Source organism: Sarcophilus harrisii, chromosome 4 (assembly GCF_902635505.1).
Source record: "Sarcophilus harrisii chromosome 4, mSarHar1.11, whole genome shotgun sequence".
Classification (NCBI taxonomy): Eukaryota; Metazoa; Chordata; class Mammalia; order Dasyuromorphia; family Dasyuridae; genus Sarcophilus; species Sarcophilus harrisii.
The window spans coordinates 297,414,522-297,425,183 of NC_045429.1; the positions used below are offsets into that span (position 1 = coordinate 297,414,522).

Consider the following 10,662-nt stretch of genomic DNA (forward strand, 5'->3'; position numbering starts at 1 on the left):
ATAAAAACTCCAAGGAATATTGTGGCCAAATTTCAGAACTATTAGATTAAGGAAAAAATACTACAAGCAGCCAGAAAAAACAATTTAAATACCAAGGTGCCACAATAAGGATCACCCAAGATCTGGCTGCCTCCACATTAAAGCATTCTTCAAAGGGCCTGGAATCTGATAGTCCAAAAGGCAAAAGAACTTGGAATGCAGCCAAGAATAAACTATCCAGCTAAGCTGAGCATTTTCTTCCAGGGAAGAAGATGGGCATTTAATGAAACAGATGAATTCCATTTGTTTCTAAGGAAAAAACCAGAACTAAACAAAAAATTTGATCTCCAACCATAGGACTCAAGAGATGTAGAAAAGGTAAAAGGAACTCTTGAAAATTGTATTTCTGTTGTGAATATACAAAAAGACTACATGTATAACTTGATTTTGCTGACATAACATAAAAAAGAGAAGTAGAAATGGAAAAAACATAATCTGGGAATAACAAGATGGCAGGAAATACAGAATTAGTCATTTTAACCGTAAATGTGAATGGGATGAACTCTCCCATAAAGTGGAAGCAGATAGCAGACTGGATCAAAAGTCAAAACCCTACAATATGTTGTTTACAGGAAACAAATTTAAAGCAGGGAGATACATACAGAGTAAAGGTAAAAGGCTGGAGCAGAATCTATTATGCTTCAGGTGAAGTCAAAAAAGCAGGGGTAGCCATCCTTATCTCAGATCAAGCAAATGCAAAAATTGGTCTAATCAAAAGAGATAAGGAAAGAAATTATATGCTAAGGGGTAGCATAGACAACGAAGCAATATCAATACTAAACATGTATGCACCAAGTGGTATAGCATCTAACTTCCTAAAGGAGAAGTTAAGAGAATTGCAAGAAGAAATAGACAGCAAAACTGTAATAGTGGGAGATCTCAACCTTGCCCTCTCAGAATTAGACAAATCAAACCACAAAACAAATAAGAAAGAAATTAAAGAGGTAAATATAATTTTAGAAAAATTAGGTATGATAGCTTTTTGGAGAAAACTGAATGGAGACAGAAAGAAATATACTTTCTTCTCAGCAGTTCATGAAACCTTTTCAAAAACTGACCATATATTAGGACATAAAGACCTCAAAATTAAATGCAAGAAGGCAGAAATAGTAAATGCTTTCTTTTCAGATCACAATGCAATAAAAACTACATTCAACAAAAAGTTAGGGGTAAATAGACCAAAAAGTAATTGAAAACTAAACAATCTCATCTTAAAGAATGATTGGGTGAAACAGCAAATTATAGACACAATTAATAATTTCACTCAAGATAATGACAATGATGAGACATTATACCAAAATTTGTGGGATGCAGCCAAAGCAGTAATAAGAGGAAATTTTATATCCTTAGAGGCTTACTTGAATAAAATAGAGAAAGAGAAGATCAATGAATTGGGCTTGCAACTAAAAAAGCTAGAAAAAGACCAAATTAAAAATCCCCAATCAAATACTAAATTTGAAATTCTAAAATTAAAAGGAGAAATTAATAATATTGAAAGTAAAAAAAAAACTATTGAACTAATAAATAAAACTACAAGTTGGTTCTATGAAAAAACCAATAAAATAGATAAGCCTTTGGTAAATCTGATTAGAAAAAGGAGGGAGGAAAATCAAATTAGTAGTCTTAAAAATGACAAGGGAGAACTTTCCACTAATGAAGAGGAAATTAGAGAAATAATAAGGAGTTACTTTGCCCAACTTTATACCAATAAATTTGATAACCTAAGTGAAATGGATGACTACCTCCAAAAATATAGGCTTCCCAGATTAACAGAGGAGGAAGTAAATTGCTTGAATAGTCCCATTTCAGAAAAAGAAATAAAACAAGCTACTAATCACCTCCCTAAGAAAAAATCCCCAGAATGGGAGGATGGATTTACATGTGAATTCTACCAAACATTAAAAGAACAATTGGCCCCAATGCTATATAAATTATTTGATAAAATAGGGAATGAAGAAGTCCTACCAAATTCCTTTTATGAGACAGACATGGTACTGATACCTAAACCAGGTAGGTGGAAAACAGAGAAAGAAAATTATAGATCAATCTCCCTAATGAATATTGATGCTGAAAGCTTAAATAAGATATTAGCAAAAAGACTACAGAAAATCATCCCCAGGATCATAAACTATGATCAAGTAGGATTTATGCCAGGAATGCAGGGCTGGTTCAATATTAGGAAAACTATCAGTATAATTGGCCATATTAATAACCAAATTAACAAAAACCATATGATCATCTCAATAGATGCGGAAGAAGCATTTGATAAAATCCAACATTTATTCCTATTAAAAACACTTCAGAGTATAGGAATAAATGGACTTTCCCTTAAAATAATCAGCAGCATCTATTTAAAACCATCAGTAAGCATCATATGTAATGGGGAAAAACTGCAACCAATCCCAGTAAGATCAGGAGTGAAACAAGGTTGCCCTCTATGACCATTACTATTCAATATTGTATTAGAAATGCTAGCTTTGGCAATAAGAATTGAGAAAGAGATTAAAGGAATTAGAGTAGGCAATGAGGAAACCAAATTATCACTCTTTGCTGATGATATGATGGCATACTTAGAGAAACCCAGAGATTCTACTAAAAGTTATTAGAAATAATACAAAATAAACCCAGTAAGTCATCAGCATTCTTATATATCACTAATAAAATCCAACAGTCATAGTTACAAAGAGAAATTCCATTTAAAGTAATTGGCAATAATATAAAATATTTGGGAATCTATCTGCCAAGGGAAAGTCAGGAACTATATGAACAAAACTACAAAACACTTTCCACACAAATTAAGTCTGACTTTATCAGTCAGACTTAATCAGACTTGATTTCTCCAATCAATTGGAGAAAATATTAAATCTTTTTGGGTAGGGTGAGCAAATATAATAAAGATGAAAATACTACCTAAATAATCTATTTATTTATTACTATACCAATCAGACTCCTAAGAAACTATTTTAATGACCTGGAAAAAATAACAACAAAGTTCATATGGAAAAACAAAAGGTCATGAATTTCTTTCTTTCTTTCTTTCTTTCTTTCTTTCTTTCTTTCTTTCTTTCTTTCTTTCTTTCTTTTAATTTAATAGCCTTTTATTATACAGGTTATATGCATGGGTAACTTTATAGCATTAACAATTGTCAAACCTCTTGTTCCAATTTTTCACCTCTTACCCCCCATCCCCTCCCCCAGATGGCAGGATGACCAGTAGATGTTAAATATATTAAAATATAAATTAGATACACAATAAGTATACATGACCAAACCATTATTTTGGTGTGCAAAAAGAATCAGACTCTGAAATATTGTACAATTAGCTTGTGAAGGAAGTCAAAAATGCAGGTGGGAGAATATAGATTGAAAATGAATGGTTTCTAGACTAGAAACCATTCATTGGAATTCCCCAATCCCTATATTTCTGGCGTAGTTGGTTCAGTTCATTACGCTCCATTGGAAATGATTTGGTTGATCTCGTTGCCGAGGATGGGGTCCATCAGAACGGTCATCATATAGTATTGTTGTTGAAGACGATTTTGTCCTGCTCATTTCACCAGCATCAATCATGTGTTCCAGGTTTCTGAACACCTGTTTCATTTCAAGAAATTAATATCCATAATTATATACCCCTTATTCAGCCATTCTCGAACTGATGGGCATACATTCAGTTTCCAGCCACCACAAGGGCTTAAATATTCATGCACATAGGCCTTTTCCCTTCTTATAATTCTTTGGGATATAAGCCCGTTAACACTGTTGATCAGAGGCACAGTTTGATATTTTGAGATAGTTCCAACTACCTCCAGAATGGTTGATCTTTCAAACTTCACCAACAGATCGTCCCAGTTTCCCGCATCCCTCCAACAATTTCATTTTTTCCGTTATCTAGCTATCGACAGTGAGTGGTATCTTTGAGTTTTAATTTGATTTCTCGATTATGATTAGATCTTCATATGACTAGAAATAGTTTCAATTTCTTCATCTGAGAATTGTCTGTCCATATCCTTTCACCATTTTTCAATTGGAGAATGGTTTGATTTTTTATGAATTAGAGTTAATTCTTTATATATTTTGGAAATGAGGCCTTTATCAGAACCTTTGACTGTAAAAATATTTTCCCAGTTTATTGCTTCCCTTCTAATCTTGTCTGCATTAGTTTTGTTTGTACAAAAACTTTTCAGTTTGGTATAATCGAAATTTTCTATTTTGTGATCAGTAATGATCTCTAGTTCTTCTTTGGTCATAAAGTCAAAAGGTCATGAATTTCAAGGAAATTAATGAAAAAAAATGAAGGTGGCCTAGCTGTACCAGATCTAAATTATATTATAAAGTAGCAGTTACCAAAACCATTTGATATTGGCTAAGAAATAGACTAGTTGATCAGTGGAATAGTTTAGGTTCAAATGACAAAATAGTCAATAACTTTAATAATCTAGTGTTTGACAAACCCAAAGACCCCAGCTTTTGGGATAAGAACTCACTATTTGACAAATATTGCTGGGAAAATTGGAAATTAGTATGACAGAAACTAGGCACCGTATACCAGGTTAAGGTCAAAATGGGTTCATGATCTAGGCATCAAGAATGAGATTATAAGCAAATTAGAGGAACATAGGATAGTTTACCTCTCAGACTTGTGAAAGGAATTTATGACCAAAGAAGATCTAGAAATCATTATTGATCACAAAATAGAAAATTTTGATTGTATCAAATAGAAAAGTTTTTGTACAAACAAAAAGTAATGCAGACAAGATTAGAAGGAAAGAAATAAACTGGGAAAACATTTTTACAGTCAAAGGTTCTGATAAAGGCTTCATTTCCAAAATATATAGAGAATTGACTCTAATTTATAAGAAATCAAGCCATTCTCCAATTGATAAATGATCAAAGGAATATTCTCAGATGAAGAAATTGAAACTATTTCTAACCATATGAAAAGATGCTCCAAGTCATTATTAACCAGAGAAATGCAAATTAGGACAATTCTGAGATACCACTACACACCTGTCAGATTGGCTAGAATGACAGGGAAATATAATGCAGAATGTTGGAGAGGATATGGGAAAACAGGGACACTGATACATTGTTGGTGGAATTGTGAACACATCCAGTCATTCTGGAGAGCAATTTGGAACTATGCTCAAAAAGTTATCAAACTGTGCATACCCTTTGACCCAGCAGTATTTTTACTGGGCTTATACCCCAAAGAGATACTAAAGAAGGGAAAGAGACCTGTATGTGCAAGAATGTGTGTGGCGGCCCTTTTTGTAGTGGCCAGAAACTGGAAACTGAATGGATGGCCATCAACTGGAGAATGGGTGAATAAATTGTGGTATATGAATATTATGGAATATTATTGTTCTGTAAGAAATGACCAACAGAATGATTTCAGAAAGGCCTGAAGAGACTTAACATGAACTGATGCTGAGTGAGATGAGCAGGACCAGGAGATCATTATATACTTCAACAACAATATTATATTTTGATCAATTCTGATGGACTTGGCCATCTCCAGCAATGAGATGAACCAAATCAGTTCCAATAGAGCAGTAATGAATTGAACCAGCTTCACCCAGCAAAAGAACTCTGGGAGATGACTATGAACCACTACATAGAATTCCCAATCCCTCTATTTTTGTCTGCCTGGATTTTTGATTTTCTTCACAGGCTAATTGTACGTCATTTCAAAGTCCAATTCTTTTTGTAGAGCCAAATAACTGTTTGGACATGTATACTAATATTGTATTTAATTTATACTTTAACATATTTAACATGTATTGGTCAATCTGCCATCTGGGCGAGAGGGTCGGGAGATGGAGGGGAAAAATTGGAACAAAAGGATTTGCTTCAATGCTGAAAAATTACCCGTGCATATAATTTGTAAATAAGCTACAATAAAAAAAAAAGAAATAATGAGCAGGTTGATTTCATAAAAACCTAGAAAAACTTATATGAACTGGTACTGAGTGAAGGCAGAAGAACCAAGAGAACACTGTATACAGTAATGACAAGATTATAATAATCAACTGTGATGGACTTACCTCTTGTCAATGCAGTGGTTCAAGGCAATTCCAATAGACTAGGGATGGAAAATACCAATCATATTCAGAGAGGGAATTATGGAGATTAAACATGAATTGCAGCATAGCATTTTCACTTTTTGTTTTATTTTTATTTTTCACATTTTTCACCCTTTTGGCCTGATTCTTCTTGCACAACATGATAAATATAGAAACATATTGAAAAGACTTGCACATATTGAATCTATATCAGATTACTTGCTGTCTTGGGGAGGAGTGAAGTAAGGAAGGAGAGAATAATTTGGAATGCAAAATTTTACAATGAAAATTGAAAATTATTTTATATCTATTGGGAAAATAAAATACTATTGAGATTTTTTTTCAAAAAAAAGTTTAAAAATCCATTTTGAAACATTTGTAGGATGATGCAGAGTCTAAACTTCTAGCATATGGTTACATTGCAATAATTATGTGCCAAATGTTTGTGAAACTATGTGTTAAAAGAAAATTGAGGAAAACATGAATATATATTAGTAGCTTCAGCTTGCAAGAAAAGATTGTTGAGCTGTTCACATGAAAGATATAAGGAAGAAAAAACTAACAAATCAGCTTTACTTCAAATCTCACTTTCATTTCTCAACTATTTCATTCCCTAGAGATCTATGTTTTTCTTCTCTTCCTTTCTATTTTCTCTACCATTCATATACTACTCAACAAAAACATTGCCAGTGTTATTTAAAACTTCAGATCTTTTCAACTTGATTATAAGTTTGTAGAGAGTAGTCCTCTGCACTGTTTAGGATAAATATACAATAAATGTTCATTGATTGAGAAAACAGGCACAGACTCCAAAAGATAATTTATAGAGTTAAAACTAAGGTCCACAAATTTTCCTCTCCCATCTAAGGAAGGGTCACTTGAAATACTTGAAAGCCAGCAAGGAGAATACTATACTAACAGTATAGTATACTATCCTAACTCTGAATCCTCCTCACTCTGGATTTCAGTATTTGGTTGACTATACTACTATCCTTGTCTGGGAACATTTCTACTATTTGGAATTTAGATATTTATGATACTGGGGAGAAGGCTGGGGTGAACATGGAGAGTTGAGTTTGTTGTCCCAGACACATATCCTGCCCTACTCCCTCTGTTCTTCTACTTTCCTGTCCTGCAGAATATTGAAACTTCTGAAATTTTTTTTTAAATTATGGATTTTGATCTCCATGGCAAAGGGAGGATAGAGGAAGAATCAGGATATATAATTGCTTTTTGTCACAAGCCTGTGAGTTCTTTTGGCTAGTGCAACCCTGTGTCCAAGTATTTGAATGGTGGGGAAGAGAATACAGATTTAGTAAGAGTTAGATATTAGTTCATGGCCTGAGACTGAGAAACAGAGGGTATGGGACAGGACATATTATAGGTGGGGAAGAAAAGGATGTAGGGTGACACTTGAATAAGCCTTAAGGAAAGAGCCTAGTATCCATCTGGGGTCAGATCTGTCCCTGCAGGGAACTAAAATTAGCAACCATGAATTATCCAGTGTGGGAAGAGGATAGAAGACACGGGAATTCAGCCCAGGGAGAACGACATCAGAGGGAAAGGAATCAGAAAGTGAACAGTAGGGGATGGGGGGTTAGGAAGCTGAAATTATCATAGATCTCTGGAAGAAAACTCAAAGACCCATAAGTATATAAGCAGATTCACCAAAAGAGAAGACTTTAAAACAGAAAGAAACTCCTGACATTAAATAAGATCAAGCTTCTATAAATAAATATTGTAAAACAAAGGAAACTTCAATACCAGATAAAGCAGGAGGCCCTGTGGATTTTAAGAAGAGCATGGAACCACACCATGATGTCTCTGGTTTAAATGAAAACTAAAAATTGTTATACAAGATATGTGACCTATTGCTGTGCCACAGTTTCCTTTTGTTGTCCTGCCTCAGTTTTCCTAATTGTTCTGCCTCAGTTTCCCTAAATTGTTCTGCCTCAGTTCTTTGAAATGTTCTGCCTCAATCCCCCTGGTTGCACCCCCTCTTCCTGACCATTAGGACTGAGATAATTAGGATTGTAGAGATCTGGCATTCCAAAACATAAAACTTCAGATGTCCTATCTCAGATAGCTAATGGGTATCTCTCTAAGTTCCAGACTTTCTGTCTCTAACTACTCCCAATTTATCGGAATTTATGTCCTTACCCACTACCCAGCAGAACTGGACTGATGGTCCATACCAGGAAATTCCCACTCTCAGTGTTCTGACGCCTCTCCTGCTTCTGTCTCCCCTGATCTCCCGTGATGTCTTCCACTGAGAGCCACATATATAAAAACCATTGGAATCTCACATTCGATGCTGCTGCTGCTGCTGCTGAATGCTTTGAGACATCAGCCTTGGGAACAAAATGGATCCTTTGGTCCCAGAAAATCTCTTCCTCTTAGAAATCCAAATAAAATATTAAAAACTCTCTAATCTCTATCCTATCTCAGATTCTCTGGCATTACATTACATAGGAGAAATAATGTGTAGAACAGAAAAATTTGAATCAATGAAATCAAGTTTCACTAAAAACAAAAAACAAAACTTCAAAATAAAGGATGATGACTGCAAGCTCACAGAAGTGAAAGACAATCTGGAAGAACAGAAGCAAAACCAATATCATTAAAAGAAAACATGCTGTCCATATAGTGATAGGTTAAAGAAGCTGTCTTTGGGGCAGCAAGAGCTACTTATGTAACTGGGCTTTCACCCAATTCTGGGTTATTTTGCATGCTGCTGTTATGTGCAAGGAGATATTATAGTATTATTAGAGAATGCAAAGATAACGCTGCATAGTGTGTAATGGGTATAGTTGGTTCAGTACTGAAGGGGAGAGAGACATTTAGTTTCAGAATGTCTTTGTAAGAGACACAAAGACTTTGGAATATGCAAGCATGTCAAGAAAACTCCTTAGGATGTCTCTGACTTCTAACTTGTCTTCTCTGAGACTTCAGAAACTTTCCCTTGGGTGAGAGCAAGACCTCTTTTTTTTGTAGTTTGGAATGAGATTTCATCTTAATCTCAAAGCGTTTATTCATTGTGTGTATTTTCTGGTATTCTGATCTCTATATGATCTTCTATTTCTGTTTGATTAGATAAATGGGTTTACATCCTATTAATTTTTTATAATGGTCTTTTAAGAATATCAGTATTTGGTAGAAAAAAATTATTAGTATAATTAGTGACTAGTGACTAAGAGTTATTTTTGTTCTTAAAAGCAATGGGGCAGGGGAAGCAACTAGGTAGCAGGATACATTCCCCTTGCAAAACCTTGTGTTCCATATTTTTCTCCCTCCCTCACATCTTCCCCCTCCCCTAGACATCAAGTAATCCAATATAGGTTAAAAATGAAATTTTTCTAAACATATTTCCATACATATTTATGCACAAAAAGCCTAAAAAGAAACTTTGATCGGGAGGGAGCTGGAGGGAGCAACTGGAACTCAGCTTACCAGCTCATGGCTTGCACAGAGTTTGCACCCTATGTGACTTCCAGCCCCACTTTATAAAGTGCTCCTGTGGAAGAGCAACGTCACTACCACTACTCATTTCAGTTTTCCGTGTCAAGTTTAAATTTTCCTCTTTAAAATTTCTATTCATTATGTATAGCTTTTTCTCCCTCCAGGATCAGTCTCTAAAGTCCGAATTTTATGGGCAACTATACTTTATAATCCATAGGCCCATTGTGACCACACCTTTCACCCTCCCGGGCCAGGTCATCCAGAGGTTCCTTTCCCACGAGCCTCTCTTGGGCTCTGCCAGAGAATAGGTTCCCTCACCTCAGCCACTACTGTGGCCAGATGCTCCAATGGTGCCGGGGCCAGCTCCCCGCAGGACACTGCTCCTCTAGGGCCCAAGGGCCCCGCGGGATCAAGGGACCCGCGCAGGAAGATAAGTGCTTTGGTTCGAGGCAGGTCCGAACCAGGCCTCGAGCTCAGCTGCAGCTCCCCACCCCCTGGCCTCACTACCAGCATTGGCTCCTGGGGATTGTTGCCCGCCAAGAAGTCCTGGAGCAAAAGTCTCGATTCAGCGGTGCCTGCGCAGCGCTTCCAAGCTCCTGCGGCAGGCCGCAAGCATGGAATCACAAATTTGCCCAGCAGCTGAAACTTAGGGTCGGGTCCTTCTTCGCCATTTCCATCCTTAGTCTCAGAGGACACGGCCGCCACTTTCCCCTGCATGGTGCTGCAGGCTCTGGCTTGTTGCTATTCTGGTTTCTATAGAGACAGAGAAACCTCCCAGTTTTCCTTCCCTTCCCCGGCCTCCTCCTCCTCCTTCTAAGTCCTCTGCGCTCCCCTACTGCCATTCTAGTATACTCCCCGCCTCTAACTCCTCCTTCCAGCTCCTCTTGGCTAGAGGGAATGAAGAAGGAAGCTGCCGGCAGAAAAGAAAGAGGAGGGTGAATGCATTATAGACGTAGGTACCTTTCTTAGCCCTCTTAATTCACAGAGCCCTGAAGCAAAAAGAATAGAAATTCTCTAGTCTTCTAGAGAATTTGTCCTCTAGTCTTTGTGCAGCAATAAAACATATACTCGCTACATCTGTGATAGTGGGCTGGTTTGCTTT

General features: G+C 36.3%; 1 protein-coding gene across 1 annotated transcript in view; it reads right to left on the minus strand.

Moving 5' to 3' along the window:
- The window catches only part of DNAH9 (dynein axonemal heavy chain 9), a 479,597-nt gene extending 469,248 nt beyond the window's left edge, over positions 1-10,349 (minus strand). Inside the window, exon 1 of the mRNA XM_031965533.1 lies at positions 9,879-10,349. Within this exon, the coding sequence (XP_031821393.1) occupies positions 9,879-10,277 (399 nt within the window). The 5' untranslated portion in view covers positions 10,278-10,349. The remainder of the gene's footprint in view (positions 1-9,878) is intronic.
- Between the last annotated feature and the right edge of the window lie 313 nt (positions 10,350-10,662).